This window comes from Nothobranchius furzeri, chromosome 1, assembly GCF_043380555.1.
Source record: "Nothobranchius furzeri strain GRZ-AD chromosome 1, NfurGRZ-RIMD1, whole genome shotgun sequence".
NCBI lineage: Eukaryota > Metazoa > Chordata > Actinopteri > Cyprinodontiformes > Nothobranchiidae > Nothobranchius > Nothobranchius furzeri.
The window spans coordinates 89,350,510-89,368,245 of NC_091741.1; the positions used below are offsets into that span (position 1 = coordinate 89,350,510).

A 17,736-nucleotide genomic window follows, 5' to 3' on the forward strand; every position below is an offset into this window, starting at 1 on the left:
TGACTATATCTACTTGGACATGCGTCCCGAAAGGGCCCTCGAAAAGGTCCAACGGCCGCAATTTCGACGTGTGTCGATGAGATGGTAGCCGGGATGCACCACAAAAAATTTCGTGCGGCTACGCCTGACTGAATTCAAGCGGCGGCCCGAAAGTGTTAAAATTTAGCTCAGGCTTTGTTTGCGGCCTTCTGCCACTTGAGACCCTTTTCGTCCGCCATTCAGCCCACGTTGGTCCGAGGCACCCGAAAATTCTTCTGGTGCATCCCACCACTAGCCCGAACCACAGATTTTGAATTTGTGCCGGTCGCATCGTGTAAAGCGTCCGTTTGGGGCCGGACGGCAGTGTTCCCTCCTTTTTTGTCATGTGCTCGGCAAAGTGGCATTTCTCAACCGATTTTAACAAAACAAACATTGATTTGGCATGCCGCCGTCACCCCGAGCTAGCCCAGGCAGTTTGGTAGCCGTAGCTCGTTGTTCCGGTGCTTTTCTGAACCCTAGGTCGCCAGAGGTCACGCTCTTTTTTGGCCACAGCTCCTCAAGCAAACGCCCAATCCGTCCCGTTTTTGGAGAGGTGGTCCCCGTGGTGCCAAGCAATCATAATCCGCTGTCAAAATTGAAAAGAAAAAAAAAGTCGCTTCAGAGTTAGGCCAAAAAATGTCCTCTGAGACGTAACGCCTCAAAGAGGACTTGTGTTTTGCTGTTACAAAGTGGAAAAAAAAAGTTCTGCTGGTGCCAGCGGCGCCATCTTCGGATATGTGGTTCGGGGGCCAAGCACTAGTCCACCCGAGGTGATTTGGTGGCAAAATATTTTGTGGTTCCGGAGATATAGCCCCCCAAAGCGCGCAATTTTTGCAAGTTTGCAATGGCGCAATTCTAGCGCCGTGAGGGCTATCAAAAAGGCGAGTAGATTTTTGCTCTCGTACCGGACTTCCAAACCAGAGAGTGAAATTTTTTTTGACTGCGCCCACTAGTGGCCGAACTCGGTCAGTGAGCGACGTAGCGTGACGCATTTTAGAAATTATGATTTGGCATGTCCTTCTTTACAACATATGTGAATTTCATGTCCCTACGTAGAAATAAACTATTTTTAATTAATTAAAAGCAACGGACAAAACCCTAGGCCCCAAATGAAGCCTGGCCAAGATTTGAGCCCCTTTTTGGCTGCCGTTCGGCCATCGTTGATCCGAGGCTCACGAAAATTTTTTTGTTTTACCCCAGTGCTGGTCCGAACCATAGATTTCAAATTTGTGTCGGTCGCATCGTGTTAAGCGTCCGTTTGGGGCCGGATGGCACTTTTCCCGCCTTTTTTGCCATGTGCTCGGCAAAGTGGCATTTCTCAACCGATTTTAACAAAAGAAACATTGATTTGGCATGCCGCCGTCACCCCGAGCTAGTCGCTTCAGAGTTAGGCCAAAAAATGTCCTCTGAGACGTAACGCCTCAAAGAGGACTTGTGTTTTGCTGTTACAAAGTGGAAAAAAAAAGTTCTGCTGGTGCCAGTGGCATTTCTCAACCGATTTTCACCAAACAAACGTCGATTTGGCACGCCGCCATCACCCCGAGCTAGCCCAGGCAGTTTGGTAGCCGTAGCTCATTGTTCTGGTGCTGTTCTGGGTCAGAGGTCAGAAAAAATGATGGATTTCAGCTGAAAAACAGGGTTCTCTTCAACCTACAGACTTGCAACTGATATGCTCCTTGACCTCACATGTCCAACATATGTTAATTTCAGACAGATTGGAGCTTGTATCACAGATATGCAACCAGAAATATGTGAAATTGTGCTTGGTGCAACATAATTCTGTGTCCCATTTTAAAACCATAAGAGCTAATAGGGGCTGTTAATTGGAGTAATTTAAAACCAAGCTGACCTCTCTAGGACATTCAGAAGCCAAGTTATAAGCCCCCAAAGCTGTTTTTGTAAGCAGGCCTTTAAGGCAGAAGTGATCCGGTGACATTTATGACATCATTTGACCCCATTAGGACTGAGCTATCATCATGAAACGTTGGAATCACTTATAACTCAATAGATTCTGCTTTCCTGTGATTTTTCAGCCTGATTGAAGATTTTTTCAGTGAACTGGACCCAGAATAATGTGAAATTGTGCTTGGGGCTATCATCATGAAACGTTCAGATCACTTACAACTCAATAGATCTTCATTCTTCCAACAGGTCACACATTATTTTTTGTATTTGGAATCAAGTATATGAGTCAGTTGGGCCTAGTGCATGAATGAAATGCACTTTGATTGTATTAAAACAATCAGTTTGAGTGAAAGTTTCCCCAAATCAACAAAAGCATTAAGAGAAAGAAATTGTCTATACCATTTGTTAGTCCAAACTTCCCCTTTAAGCATTTGCTTGATCTTTATTCTGTCTAAATTTAATATTTTTGCCCTTTTACACATGTTTTTGTCCATTTAACCTGAAGCTGATCAGTTTACATGATTGGATTTCTGGGGAAATAGATGGCTTTACATGAGTGTTGGGTTTAGAGCTTTTATTGACAACAGCAGATGTTAGAAGTCAGGAACATGAACTTTACATGTGTTCAGTCGTCATGTCCTCATATTGTTTCAAGCTGTGAAGGAGATGTGTGTGTTTCAGAATACGTCCTCATATGGTTGGACCAACAACTGTAGTGTGTGTGTTACACTGTCCTCATATTGTTGGGTAGCAGAACTGTACAGTGTTAATAGTTTCTATACAGTCTGATATAAGGAACTCAGATTCTTCTGTGAATTATATTCACTGAAATAAGAATGATCTGTAGCTAATGAACTAGTCAGGATTTACATTGTTGTCTTTTGTTTCAGACACCAAGTGTTGAGACCATGTCCCAACCTCCTACAGACCAAGAAGTGAGTGAAAAATTCACTTCATTCTTCCAACAGGTCACACATTAATTTTTGTATTTGAAATAAAGTATATGAGTCAGTTGGGCCTAGTGCATAAATGAAATGCACTTTGATTGTGTTAAAACAATCAGTTTGAGTGAAAGTTTCCCCAAATCAACATTAGCATTAGGAGAAAGAAATTGTCTATACCATTTGTTAGTCCAAACTTTCCCTTTAAGCATTTGCTTGATCTTTATTCTAACTAAATTTAATATTTTTGTCCTTTTACACATGTTTTTGTCCATTTAACCTGAAGCTGATCAGTTAATATGATTGGATTTCTGGGGAAATAGATGGCTTTACATCAGTGTTGGGTTTAGAGCTTTTATTGACAACAGCAGGAGAAGCTAGAAGTCAGGAACATGAACACTACATGTGTTCAGTCGTCATGTCCTCATATTGTTTCAAGCTGTGAAGGAGATGTGTGTGTTTCAGAATACGTCCTCATATGGTTGGACCAACAACTGTAGTGTGTGTGTTACACTGTCCTCATATTGTTGGGTAGCAGAACTGTACAGTGTTAATAGTTTCTATACAGTCTGATATAAGGAACTCAGATTCTTCTGTGAATAATATTCACTGAAACAAGTATGATCTGTAGTTAATGAACTAGTCAGGATTCATAGTACAGAATGTTTCTGACATTATATTGTTGTCTTTTGTTGCAGACACCAAGTGTTGAGACCATGTCCCAAACTCCTACAGACCAAGAAGTGAGTGAAAAATCGGAAGAAAAGTTATGAGCCACCAAAGCTGTTTTTGGAAACCGGCCTTCAAGTGACACCACGCCCGGTGACCTTTGGGACATGGTTTGACCCCCTTAGGAATGTGCTATCATCATGAAACGTTCAGATCACTTACAACTCCATAGATTATACTTTCACGTGATGTTTCAGCCTGATTGGACCTTGTTTTCACACAAATGGACCCAGAAATATGTGAAATTGGGCTTTGTGCGACATAATTCTGGGTGCCATTTAAAAACCAGATCTGAGCTCTCTAGGACATTCAGAAGAAAAGTTATAAGCCCGCAAATGTGTGTTAGGAACCACGCCTTTAAAGAACAAGTGATCCGATGACCTTTGTGACATCATTTGACCCCATTAGGAATGAGCTATCATCATGAACCGTTGGAATCACTTCTAACTCAATAGATTCTACCTTCCTGTGATGTTTCAGCCTGATTGAAGCTTTTTTCAGAGAACTGGACCCAGAAATATGTGAAATTGTGGTTTGTGCGACATAATTCTGGGTGCCATTTAAAACCCATAAGTGGTAATGACTCCATTCCTTCTGTTCCAGATATAGACCATTAATTGGAGTATTTTAAAATCAACCTGACCTCTAGGATATTCTGAAGCCAAGTTATAAGCCCACAAAGGTGTAACCGGACACTACCTGACGATTTCTACTTGGAAATGCGTCCCGAAAGGGCCCTCGAAAAGGTCCGACGGCCGCAATTTCGACGTGTGTCGATGAGATGGTAGCCGGGATGCACCACAAAAAATTTCGTGCGGCTACGCCTGACTGAATTCAAACGGCGGCCCGAAAGTGTTAAAATTTAGCTCAGGCTTTGTTTGCGGCCTTCTGCCACTTGAGACCCTTTTCGTCCGCCATTCAGCCCACGTTGGTCCGAGGCACCCGAAAATTCTTCTGGTGCATCCCACCACTAGCCCGAACCTCAGATTTTGAATTTGTGCCGGTCGCATCGTGTAAAGCGTCCGTTTGGGGCCGGACGGCAGTGTTCCCTCCTTTTTTGTCATGTGCTCGGCAAAGTGGCATTTCTCAACCGATTTTAACAAAACAAACATTGATTTGGCATGCCGCCGTCACCCCGAGCTAGCCCAGGCAGTTTGGTAGCCGTAGCTCGTTGTTCCGGTGCTTTTCTGAACCCTAGGTCGCCAGAGGTCACGCTCTTTTTTGGCCACAGCTCCTCAAGCAAACGCCCAATCCGTCCCGTTTTTGGAGAGGTGGTCCCCGTGGTGCCAAGCAATCATAATCCGCTGTCAAAATTGAAAAGAAAAAAAAGTCGCTTCAGAGTTAGGCCAAAAAATGTCCTCTGAGACGTAACGCCTCAAAGAGGACTTGTGTTTTGCTGTTACAAAGTGGAAAAAAAAAGTTCTGCTGGTGCCAGCGGCGCCATCTTCGGATATGTGGTTCGGGGGCCAAGCACTAGTCCACCCGAGGTGATTTGGTGGCAAAATATTTTGTGGTTCCGGAGATATAGCCCCCCAAAGCGCGCAATTTTTGCAAGTTTGCAATGGTGCAATTCTAGCGCCGTGAGGGCTATCAAAAAGGCGAGTAGATTTTTGCTCTCGTACCGGACTTCCGAACCAGAGAGTGAAATTTTTTTTGACTGCGCCCACTAGTGGCCGAACTCGGTCAGTGAGCGACGTAGCGTGACGCATTTTAGAAATTATGATTTGGCATGTCCTTCTTTACAACATATGTGAATTTCATGTCCCTACGTAGAAATAAACTATTTTTAATTAATTAAAAGCAACGGACAAAACCCTAGGCCCCAAATGAAGCCTGGCCAAGATTTGAGCCCCTTTTTGGCTGCCGTTCGGCCATCGTTGATCCGAGGTTCACGAAAATTTTTTTGTTTTACCCCAGTGCTGGTCCGAACCATAGATTTCAAATTTGTGTCGGTCGCATCGTGTTAAGCGTCCGTTTGGGGCCGGATGGCACTTTTCCCGCCTTTTTTGCCATGTGCTCGGCAAAGTGGCATTTCTCAACCGATTTTCACCAAACAAACGTCGATTTGGCACGCCGCCATCACCCCGAGCTAGCCCAGGCAGTTTGGTAGCCGTAGCTCATTGTTCTGGTGCTGTTCTGGGTCAGAGGTCAGAAAAAATGATGGATTTCAGCTGAAAAACAGGGTTCTCTTCAACCTACAGACTTGCAACTGATATGCTCCTTGACCTCACATGTCCAACATATGTTAATTTCAGACAGATTGGAGCTTGTATCACAGATATGCAACCAAAAATATGTGAAATTGTGCTTGGTGCAACATAATTCTGTGTCCCATTTTAAAACCATAAGAGCTAATAGGGGCTGTTAATTGGAGTAATTTAAAACCAAGCTGACCTCTCTAGGACATTCAGAAGCCAAGTTATAAGCCCCCAAAGCTGTTTTTGTAAGCAGGCCTTTAAGGCAGAAGTGATCCGGTGACATTTATGACATCATTTGACCCCATTAGGACTGAGCTATCATCATGAAACGTTGGAATCACTTATAACTCAATAGATTCTGCTTTCCTGTGATTTTTCAGCCTGATTGAAGATTTTTTCAGTGAACTGGACCCAGAATAATGTGAAATTGTGCTTGGGGCTATCATCATGAAACGTTCAGATCACTTACAACTCAATAGATCTTCATTCTTCCAACAGGTCACACATTATTTTTTGTATTTGGAATCAAGTATATGAGTCAGTTGGGCCTAGTGCATGAATGAAATGCACTTTGATTGTATTAAAACAATCAGTTTGAGTGAAAGTTTCCCCAAATCAACAAAAGCATTAAGAGAAAGAAATTGTCTATACCATTTGTTAGTCCAAACTTCCCCTTTAAGTTTTTGCTTGATCTTTATTCTGTCTAAATTTAATATTTTTGCCCTTTTACACATGTTTTTGTCCATTTAACCTGAAGCTGATCAGTTTACATGATTGGATTTCTGGGGAAATAGATGGCTTTACATGAGTGTTGGGTTTAGAGCTTTAATTGACAACAGCAGATGTTAGAAGTCTGGAACATGAACTTTACATGTGTTCAGTCGTCATGTCCTCATATTGTTTCAAGCTGTGAAGGAGATGTGTGTGTTTGAGAATACGTCCTCATATGGTTGGACCAACAACTGTAGTGTGTGTGTTACACTGTCCTCATATTGTTGGGTAGCAGAACTGTACAGTGTTAATAGTTTCTATACAGTCTGATATAAGGAACTCAGATTCTTCTGTGAATTATATTCACTGAAATAAGAATGATCTGTAGCTAATGAACTAGTCAGGATTTACATTGTTGTCTTTTGTTTCAGACACCAAGTGTTGAGACCATGTCCCAACCTCCTACAGACCAAGAAGTGAGTGAAAAATTCACTTCATTCTTCCAACAGGTCACACATTAATTTTTGTATTTGAAATAAAGTATATGAGTCAGTTGGGCCTAGTGCATAAATGAAATGCACTTTGATTGTGTTAAAACAATCAGTTTGAGTGAAAGTTTCCCCAAATCAACATTAGCATTAGGAGAAAGAAATTGTCTATACCATTTGTTAGTCCAAACTTTCCCTTTAAGCATTTGCTTGATCTTTATTCTAACTAAATTTAATATTTTTGTCCTTTTACACATGTTTTTGTCCATTTAACCTGAAGCTGATCAGTTAATATGATTGGATTTCTGGGGAAATAGATGGCTTTATGTCAGTGTTGGGTTTAGAGCTTTTATTGACAACAGCAGGAGAAGCTAGAAGTCAGGAACATGAACTCTACATGTGTTCAGTTGTCATGTCCTCATAATTATTCAAGCTGTAAAGGAGATGTGTGTGTTTCAGAATACATCCTCATATGGTTGGACCAACAACTGTAGTGTGTGTGTGTTACACTGTCCTCATATTGTTGGGTAGCAGAACTGTACAGTGTTATTAGTTTCTATACAGTCTGATATAAGGAACTCAGATTCTTCTGTGAATAATGTTCACTGAAACAAGTATGATCTGTAGCTAATGAACTAGTCAGGATTTACATTGTTGTCTTTTGTTTCAGACACCAAGTGTTGAGACCATGTCCCAACCTCCTACAGACCAAGAAGTGAGTGAAAAATCCATTTCATTCTTCCAACAGGTCACACATTATTTTTTGTATTTGAAATCAAGTATATGAGTCAGTTGGGCCTAGTGCATAAATGAAATGCACTTTGATTGTTTTAAAACAATCAGTTTGATTGAAAGTTTCCCCAAATCAACATTTGCATTAGGAGAAAGAAATTATCTATACCATTTGTTAGTTCAAACTTTCCCTTTAAGCGTTTGCTTGATCTTTATTCTGACTAAATTTAATATTTTTGTCTTTTTACACATGTTTTTGTCCATTTAACCTGAAGCTGATCAGTTAACATGATTGGATTTCTGGGGAAATAGATGGCTTTACATCAGTGTTGGGTTTAGAGCTTTTATTGACAACAGCAGGAGAAGCTAGAAGTCAGGAACATGAACTCTACATGTGTTCAGTCGTCATGTCCTGATATGGTTTCAAGCTGTGAAGGAGATGTGTGTTTCAGAATACGTCCTCATATGGTTGGACCAACAACTGTAGTGTGTGTGTTACACTGTCCTCATATTGTTGGGTAGCAGAACTGTACAGTGTTAATAGTTTCTATACAGTCTGATATAAGGAACTCAGATTCTTCTGTGAATAATATTCACTGAAACAAGTATTATCTGTAGTTAATGAACTAGTCAGGATTCATAGTACAGAATGTTTCTGACATTATATTGTTGTCTTTTGTTGCAGACACCAAGTGTTGAGACCATGTCCCAAACTCCTACAGACCAAGAAGTGAGTGAAAAATCCACTTCATTCTTCCAACAGGTCACACATTAATTTTTGTGTTTGGAATCAAGTATATGAGTCAGTTGGGCCTAGTGCATAAATGAAATGCACTTTGATTGTATTAAAACAATCAGTTTGATTGAAAGTTTCCCCAAATCAACATTTGCATTAGGAGAAAGAAATTATCTATACCATTTGTTAGTCCAAACTTTCCCTTTAAGCATTTGCTTGATCTTTATTCTGACTAAATTTAATATTTTTGACTTTTTACACATGTTTTTGTCCATTTAACCTGAAGCTGATCAGTTAATATGATTGGATTTTTGGGGAAATAGATGGCTTTACATCAGTGTTGGGTTTAGAGCTTTTATTGACAACAGCAGGAGAAGCTAGAAGTCAGGAACATGAACTCTACATGTGTTCAGTCGTCATGTCCTCATATTGATTCAAGCTGTAAAGGAGATGTGTGTGTTTCAGAATACATCCTCATATGGTTGGACCAACAACTGTAGTGTGTGTGTGTTACACTGTCCTCATATTGTTGGGTAGCAGAACTGTACAGTTTTATTAGTTTCTATACAGTCTGATATAAGGAACTCAGATTCTTCTGTGAATAATGTTCACTGAAACAAGTATGATCTGTAGCTAATGAACTAGTCAGGATTTACATTGTTGTCTTTTGTTTCAGACACCAAGTGTTGAGACCATGTCCCAACCTCCTACAGACCAAGAAGTGAGTGAAAATTCACTTCATTCCTCCAACAGGTCACACATTAGTTTTTGTATTTGAAATCGAGTATATGAGTCAGTTGGGCCTAGTGCATAAATGAAATGCACTTTGATTGTTTTAAAACAATCAGTTTGAGTGAAAGTTTCCCCAAATCAACATTAGCATTAGGAGAAAGAAATTGTCTATACCATTTGTTAGTCCAAACTTTCCCTTTAAGCATTTGCTTGATATTTGTTCTGACTAAGTTTAATATTTTTGTCCTTTTACACATGTTTTTGTCCATTTAACCTGAAGCTGATCAGTTAATATGATTGGATTTCTGGGGAAATAGATGGCTTTACATCAGTGTTGGGATTAGAGCTTTTATTGACAACAGCAGATGTTAGAAGTCATGAACATGAACTTTACATGTGTTCAGTCGTCATGTCCTCATATGGTTTCAAGCTGTGAAGGAGATGTGTGTGTTTCAGAATACGTCCTCATATGGTTGGACCAACAACTGTAGTGTGTGTGTTACACTGTCCTCATATTGTTGGGTAGCAGAACTGTACAGTGTTAATAGTTTCTATACAGTCTGATATGAGGAACTCAGATTCTTCTGTGAATTATATTCACTGAAACAAGTATGATCTGTAGTTAATGAACTAGTCAGGATTTACATTGTTGTCTTTTGTTTCAGACACCAAGTGTTGAGACCATGTCCCAACCTCCTACAGACCAAGAAGTGAGTGAAAAATCCATTTAATTCTTCTAACAGGTCACACATTAATTTTTGTGTTTGAAATCAAGTATATGAGTCAGTTGGGCCTAGTGCATAAATGAAATGCACTTTGATTGTTTTAAAACAATCAGTTTGATTGAAAGTTTCCCCAAATCAACATTAGCATTAGGAGAAAGAAATTATCTATACCATTTGTTAGTCCAAACTTTCCCTTTAAGCGTTTGCTTGATCTTTATTCCGACTAAATTTAATATTTTTGTCTTTTTACACATGTTTTTGTCCATTTAACCTGAAGCTGATCAGTAAATATGATTGGATTTCTGGGGAAATAGATGGCTTTACGTCAGTGTTGGGTTTAGAGCTTTTATTGACAACAGCAGGAGAAGCTAGAAGTAAGGAACATGAACTCTACATGTGTTCAGTCGTCATGTCCTCATATTGTTTCAAGCTGTGAAGGAGATGTGTGTTTCAGAATACGTCCTCATATGATTGGACCAACAACTGTAGTGTGTGTGTTACACTGTCCTCATATTGTTGGGTAGCAGAACTGTACAGTGTTAATAGTTTCTATACAGTCTGATATAAGGAACTCAGATTCTTCTGTGAATTATATTCACTGAAACAAGTATGATCTGTAGTTAATCAACTAGTCAGGATTTACATTGTTGTCTTTTGTTTCAGACACCAAGTGTTGAGACCATGTCCCAAACTCCTACAGACCAAGAAGTGAGTGAAAAATCTACTTCATTCTTCCAACAGGTCACACATTAATTTTTGTGTTTGGAATCAAGTAGATGAGTCAGTTGGGCCTAGTGCATAAATGAAATGCACTTTGATTGTATTAAAACAATCAGTTTCATTGAAAGTTTCCCCAAATCAACATTTGCATTAGGAGAAAGAAATTATCTATACCATTTGTTAGTCCAAACTTTCCCTTTAAGCATTTGCTTGATCTTTATTCTGACTAAATTTAATATTTTTGTCTTTTTACACATGTTTTTGTCCATTTAACCTGAAGCTGATCAGTTAATATGATTGGATTTCTGGGGAAATAGATGGCTTTACATCAGTGTTGGGTTTAGAGCTTTTATTGACAACAGCAGGAGATGTTAGAAGTCAGGAACATGAACTCTACATGTATTCAGTCGTCATGTCCTCATATTGTTTCAAGCTGTGAAGGAGATGTGTGTGTTTCAGAATACGTCCTCATATGGTTGGACCAACAACTGTAGTGTGTGTGTTACACTGTCCTCATATTGTTAGGTAGCAGAACTGTACAGTGTAAATAGTTTCTATACAGTCTGATATAAGGAACTCAGATTCTTCTGTGAATAATATTCACTGAAACAAGTATGATCTGTAGTTAATGACCCTCAACAACACAAAGGTATCTTGACTTGCCCAGTGTGTGTTAATATCTTTAAGTTATGAGACTGGAGACAGTTATTAGGTTCCTGATAGTCATTTTAGATGGGCTTAAGGTACAGCAGTGTATAAAATAGAAAGAATGGTAGACACCATTCATTAATATGGTACTAAGAGATCTAGATACCTTGAAGTCTGGCAAAATGCATAAATAATTAATACAAAGGCAAATATTAAATATAAGGATTAGGAGGTCCACTTCTGTGAGATTAGGCACACAATTTGAGAGGTAGTGCATGCAAGTAATGTGTTTGTAGGGAGATGCCTGAGTATTGATGAGTATTATTAGTAGATTATGTTCACATGTAAAATATTCATATCAAATGTAAAATTACACACTGCCCAATTCTGACTTTGCCTACAATGCAAACAAAAAAGCAAACAAACCTATTGCATGCATTAGTTCTCATATTTCACTGTTACTTTTCAAAGGCTCAAGAACCAAGAAATCTGGGAACCAAAGCCAGACACTTTACTCAGCTTCCCTGGACATTATGGAGGGCACTTCTGCCTCAACCACCCTGGACAATTTGGAGGGCACTTCTGCCTCAACCACCCTGGACAATATGGAAGGCACTTCTGCCTCAACCACCCTGGACCGCAAAAACATCAGCAACACTGCACCAAGAAAGGGCAAAGTTACCCATATACAAAATGTTTTAAGTGAATATACTTGTTATCAATAGATATCTTTATTCTTTTCAGGCATGACACTATTAAGAGCTTTTATCATAATCCGTTTAATCTTCTTTGATTCCCAGCAGAACACAGCACTTCAAATGGTTTATCCCAAGCATCCTTAAAGGAGCATTAAGCAATATCTTTTCACTGCTTTTTTAGGTTTAACTGTGTGCAGTGCTTTGGTCAGCTGACATGCTGTTTTTAAATGCGCTCTATAAATAAAATTGGATTGGATTGGATTGGATTGGATTGCTAGGTGTGCTGTTGTGCACTGCCTCTAAACCAAACCGAAGTCTATGGCTGGAGATCAACACAGAGAGGGGGATTGTGACTTCATGCTGTACTCCAGATGAAATTACATCTCTAATTCTTCACTTAGCCATTTTGTGATGAATTGTGCTTATTGCTCCTTTCAAGTGCTCCATTAGAAACTAAGGTTTAAGAACATTTTGTATTCACATTATAGACTAGAATATTTTCTCTTTTATATTACATTCGCATTAAGATATTTTTTTGTTTCCATTTATGACAGCTGGGAAGGCGAGGTGCAAGTGGACAGATGATGAAGTCAAGGCTGTTGAGCGGCACTTGCTTCATTTCATAACAAGCTGCAAAGTACCTGACAAAAAGGAATGTGACTCCTGCATCCAAGCAGAGCCGGCAGCTCTGAAAGGCAGAGACTGGGTTGCCATAAAGTATTACATCCACAACAGGATCATAACATTAAAACGAAAGATGAATAAATAAAATTATAAAATGCAGGTTCAGGAATGCTGCATCAGTTAAAATTAACTTTATTTTCATTTTATTTTTTTACATTTTTGACTTTGTCTTTTGGGTTACAAATGACCAAGTTACTCAGTCCTTTCTCCTGGTTTTTGCCATCATAAGTTCATGCGGTTTTCAGTTTAAACAAGCAAAGGATATAGTTTGTTACTCTCACAGTTATTTCAGTATTGCAGGTCTCCGCATTGCGTTGTTCTTACTCATAAATCTGTTTATGGGTGCATTTTGTAATAAAAATTAGAGAGGCAGATAATGTTCCATGTTTTTACTCACATAAACATTCACCGCAAAATGAGTTAATGCAATACAATATTAAGACTTAAAAAGTAGACTGACCACATTTTTGAGCTATGTCTCTTTTTAAGTCTCTATACAGCTCAGATTTACTGTGTTGTATTAACCCATGAATGTCTGATATTTCAGTCAGAAGTTACCTGACTGGTCATCGTTACTATTGTACATCTATGCCTATTATATTGTAATTTCAAAAACCTGTAACAAGAACCAAGCTGAAAATACAGATGCTAGCCTTACCAGGTCCTTATAAGTCATGTATACCTGAAAATTGTGTGTGTAGCCATGGGCTTCACAATTCACCTAAACATGAAATATCAGTGTGTGACCTTATGGTACTCATAAGTCACATAAACCTGACAGTGTCCTCACAAGTAGCATTAAATTCAGGTTTGACCAAAATTTTGCCCTAGCCAAAATCTCAACAGATGGGCGTGTTCCTGGAAGCATGGGTCAAACTTTTTGTGATTCCCATGCCTGTAGGCCCTTCGGAAAGGCACGTTCCCATTTGTCACCTTTTTGTCATAGGTACTGATATGTCATGAAAACACGTATGTGTGTGTGTGTGTGTGTGTGTGTCCATCCATCCATCCATTGTCTGAACCCGCTTTCATATATATATATATATATATATATATATATATATATATATTAGGGCTACACAATATATTAAAAAATTATCGTCATCGTGATAACAGGACGTGCGATAGGCCCATCGCAAAGCACGTCAACAATGGCGATAAATGTTTGGTTCAACATTTCCATCCATGTCATACATCAACTTTTTGTAAACCAGCTCTGTTTTTTACGCGGAATTATTATTTGACCAATCAAATGTAGCCCTTCTGATATGCGGCCAATCAGATGGGTCCGTTCACATAATACGCCCGCCCCCTACGTGGACCCTTAGGATGGAAAGCAACACCCGAACATTTGCTGCTCCGTTCCCTTGTTCGTCATGCTGGCTCAGAGCAACGAACGCACTTTGTGCTGATGTTTCTGGAATCAGCGCTGCTTTCAAACGTGAACGTGAGTCCGCTCGGTGTCGTTAATCATTTTTACCGGGCTGACTCCGACACGTGCCGGTGAACCAACCCACCTTCATGTCGCTAGTGTTCTACCAGGCTCCGGTTAGCTTCCAGCTAAAAGGCTACAGCACTCTCCTCCCAGTCCCACCCTGCTAAAGAGGGCCTGGAAAAGTTCCCCCACACATCAAAGTGATTTTTCATTCATGAGCTTTTATAACCTTGTTAATCAGGATAGTTGATTTGCTGCTGCACATAAACTGTGTCAGAAGCTCTGCTAGCCGGTTGTCTTAGAGGAGCTAGTTCAATTTGTTAGCTTGTTATCAGAATCATAGTTGCAGTTTCATCATCTGAGCTGCTTTTTAAGATCTAGGTAAACTTGTTCAATTTGGGGTTAAAAACAAATGTTTTCACATATTTTCCATGTAGTTTTTTTGCCAGTTCCTCTTCTGAAAGGTAGACAATTGTTTTTCTCTTTCCCTCAAAAGATCTTAATTTTCTCCTTGTTTGGCCCAGCACAGTTCACTTTCCAATTGCAGCAACAGCCTTATATCATAACCACATAAGTGGAGAAAATGTACAGTAGCAATGAGAGAATTTGCTGTTGCATTTAAGTGATCCATCCATCCATCCATCCATCCATCCATCCATCCAACCACTTCCTGAACCCTCTTGTCCACGCAGGGTCGCGGGGGGGGGGGGCTATCTCCAGCGGTCTACGGGCAATCAGGTGGGGTACACCCATCGACATAAATATATGGACAATGGGTTTCCATAGGCTCCAATAACAAGTTTTTCTGCTAAAATGGGAGGTGGCCACCACCGCCATTTTGACTGTGTCACAGGTTCCGTCAAGCCCAGACAATCCCATAAAAGGGAAGAGAGGAGGAGCTGACGGTGGGGCTGTAAGGCTGGGATTGACTGACGACACCCGGTCGAACTAGCTACAAGCTAACCTGAAGCTAACCCAAAGCTAATGGAGGTGGGAGCTAAGCTAACGGAGGCAGCAACCAAGCTACAACCAGAGTTAACTGTGCACAACACCAGAGCTTCTGAGTCAGAGATACGCCGGGCTGACCGCTGGGTAAAACCGGGTAGAACACAGACGTCTCCGAGAGCTCCACAAGCCGGCAGCCGCACAGCAGACAAGCACCGCTGCGATCTGAGATGCGCAGAGCTGCCGCTGGGGAGAACCGGGTGGAAAGGTTTCCATCCCAGAGCTCCACAAGCCGTCAGCCTGCGCAGCACACAGAAGCAGCGATCAGACAGAGATGCGGGGAGAAGTGGCATATTTTGGCGGTTTTGGCTTGCCATAACAACCAGCTGTCAGCCCGCGCAGCTAACAGAAGCCGCGATCAGACAGATGCGCCGAGCTGCTGGGAGAACCAGCCATCAGCCCGCGCAGCAAACAGAAGCCGCGATCAGACAGAGATGGACCGGGCTGCGGGGAGGGGATAAGGGTGGAAAACAGCAGTCTCCCGAGAGCTCCACAGGCCGATAGTCGGAACCCAGCTCCACCAACATGTTATATTTCAACCCATTTTCTAAAGTGCAGCATTATGTTAATTGCACTGGGGTTTACCCTATTACATTTAAATTACATTAAATTTCATGGTTAAACATGTTAAAATCTAAGCTCAGCTCGGCAGTGACCTAAAATACATAAATATAATTTTACTTACCGAAAAAAAATGAAGTGGAGACTCCTTGGACGCTCTATTAGTGCAATTAATGCCACAGCAAGTCATTTCAGAATCAGAATCAGAATGAATTTTATTGCCAGCGCTCCAGATCAGAGCAAAGGAACTTGACTCCATAGTACAACCTGACCAAGGTTATACACACACATATAGACAGGACAGATACAGGCAGACCATGGGACCAGCCATGACGGCGCTCCTTTTGTAGATGAATGAGGGAATACATGAGGAAAGTTCAGGGGAGGGAGAAAAAAAGGCATTAACAGGGTTACACCAGCAGGGTGTAGCACTCTAATGCAAAAAACACCCGACATGTAAGCACGAACGTCACAGTTCACAACATAAGACCTGGTAGGTAGGAGGGAGGGGCTGGGATCCTGGTTTCCTCAGTGGGGGCTGCCTGTGTGGCGCTCAACCAGCTGAATCCGCAGGTGGGAGGGAGGTCATGGGGAAGCACAGAGAGCAGAGAGTTCCTTCAATGTAATGACCTCGCTAGAGACCACAATCTGAAGGCGGGGGGGGGTGGGTAGATAGAGTTTCACAGCATTTGTCTGCATTCCTTCCATCGTGGGGGTTATTGCATGCAACTCCAAGGCTGCTTATGGCGTCAGATTGGATAACAGAACTTTGTTTGGGTCAGGCAGAGATAATTTTTCCCTCTCTGCCTTAAGTCTGTATTGATCATTCAAGTCCCCCAGTGAAGCCAATTCAGTGATTAAACATCTCCACACCGTCCGGTGACCCTTTCCGAGATGATATCAATCTTGCGCGCTAACACCGGTAACGCAGCTAAGACATTGTCCAGCTTGCGATTCACCTCGAGCAATGTCCCAGTCTGTGAGGTATCCACACGGACGGTGCCGTCCATGGTTGCGGTTCGCCCTCCAATCGCTCCCGTCATCCCAATTTTATGGAAAGCCAGATATCCTCCCACTCCAATCAGAAGAAATCCAGCGATCATCAAGCCAAATATCCACATATCTTCGACGTCCTCAATGGACAGCTGAGAGAGACAGATGACATTCCACTTCTTCCAGGAATCAAACATATATCCCGCTGCGTGTTTCCCTTGAGGACAAGTGTGAGCCCCTCCTCCGTCCTCATTGTAGAAAAAATCTTTTCAATCGCGTTGAATGACCAATTAATTAAATCCATGCTGAAAAATAGTGAATGCAGAGAAGCGCTCTGTAGGCAGACGGGACAAAAAAAGCCTTGGAAAAATACAGATAAGGGAGCAAAAGGCAGAAGCGACTGTTCTCTGTGAGTGTCCAACAATTGCACAAAAAATATCCAAAACAGAATACACAAACACAGAGACTCAAAATCCCGGAACAGTTTCCAAGCCAGACCGAGGCTCTACTGAGGCCTTTCCACGGAGCTAGCTTTGTGGTCACGTGGGTCTGAGGCGGCGGTCACGTGGGTCTGATGCTCATTAATTATACAGAATTTTAGGCTTTTAATACACTTAAACAGAAGAGTGAGAAAAAAATTCACCCCCCTCAGAGTTGTCATGAGTGTAAACTAGATAATTTAAACAAAAACCATGTTTTGGTACCAGGCTGTAAACATGTTTATTTCTGCTGTGAAAATGGTATTTTTAACATGGGAGTCAATGAGGATTTGCTTGTTTCTGACACCAGCCCCCAGCGGACGAGGGTGGAACTGTAATTTTTGGTACTTCCGGAATGGCCTCAATTTTTGAGCCGCATTGTGGGGACCTGGGTACACCCTGGACAGAGAGCCAGTCCATCGCAGGGCAACACAGAGACACACAGGACAAACAATCATGCACACACACACACACACACACACACACACACACACACACCTAGGGACAATTTAGACAGACCAATCAACCTAACAGTCATGTTTTTGGACTGTGGGAGGAAGCCAGAGTACCCGGAGAAAACCCACGCATGCACAGGGAG

The 17,736-nt window shown here is 41.3% G+C and overlaps 2 protein-coding genes across 2 annotated transcripts in view; one reads left to right on the plus strand and one right to left on the minus strand.

Annotated features, from left to right (window-relative positions):
• Positions 1-17,736, minus strand: part of mid2 (midline 2) — a 296,983-nt gene that overhangs the window by 268,429 nt on the left and 10,818 nt on the right. The gene's annotated exons all lie outside the window — the stretch shown is intronic.
• Positions 2,781-12,125, plus strand: LOC139069912 (putative uncharacterized protein DDB_G0290521). Its single transcript, XM_070551296.1, has 6 exons — positions 2,781-2,858; positions 6,934-6,978; positions 7,661-7,705; positions 8,408-8,452; positions 10,579-10,623; positions 11,755-12,125. Exons 1-6 carry the CDS (start codon positions 2,832-2,834, stop codon positions 11,983-11,985), a joined length of 438 nt encoding a protein of 145 aa, XP_070407397.1. The 5' UTR covers positions 2,781-2,831; the 3' UTR covers positions 11,986-12,125.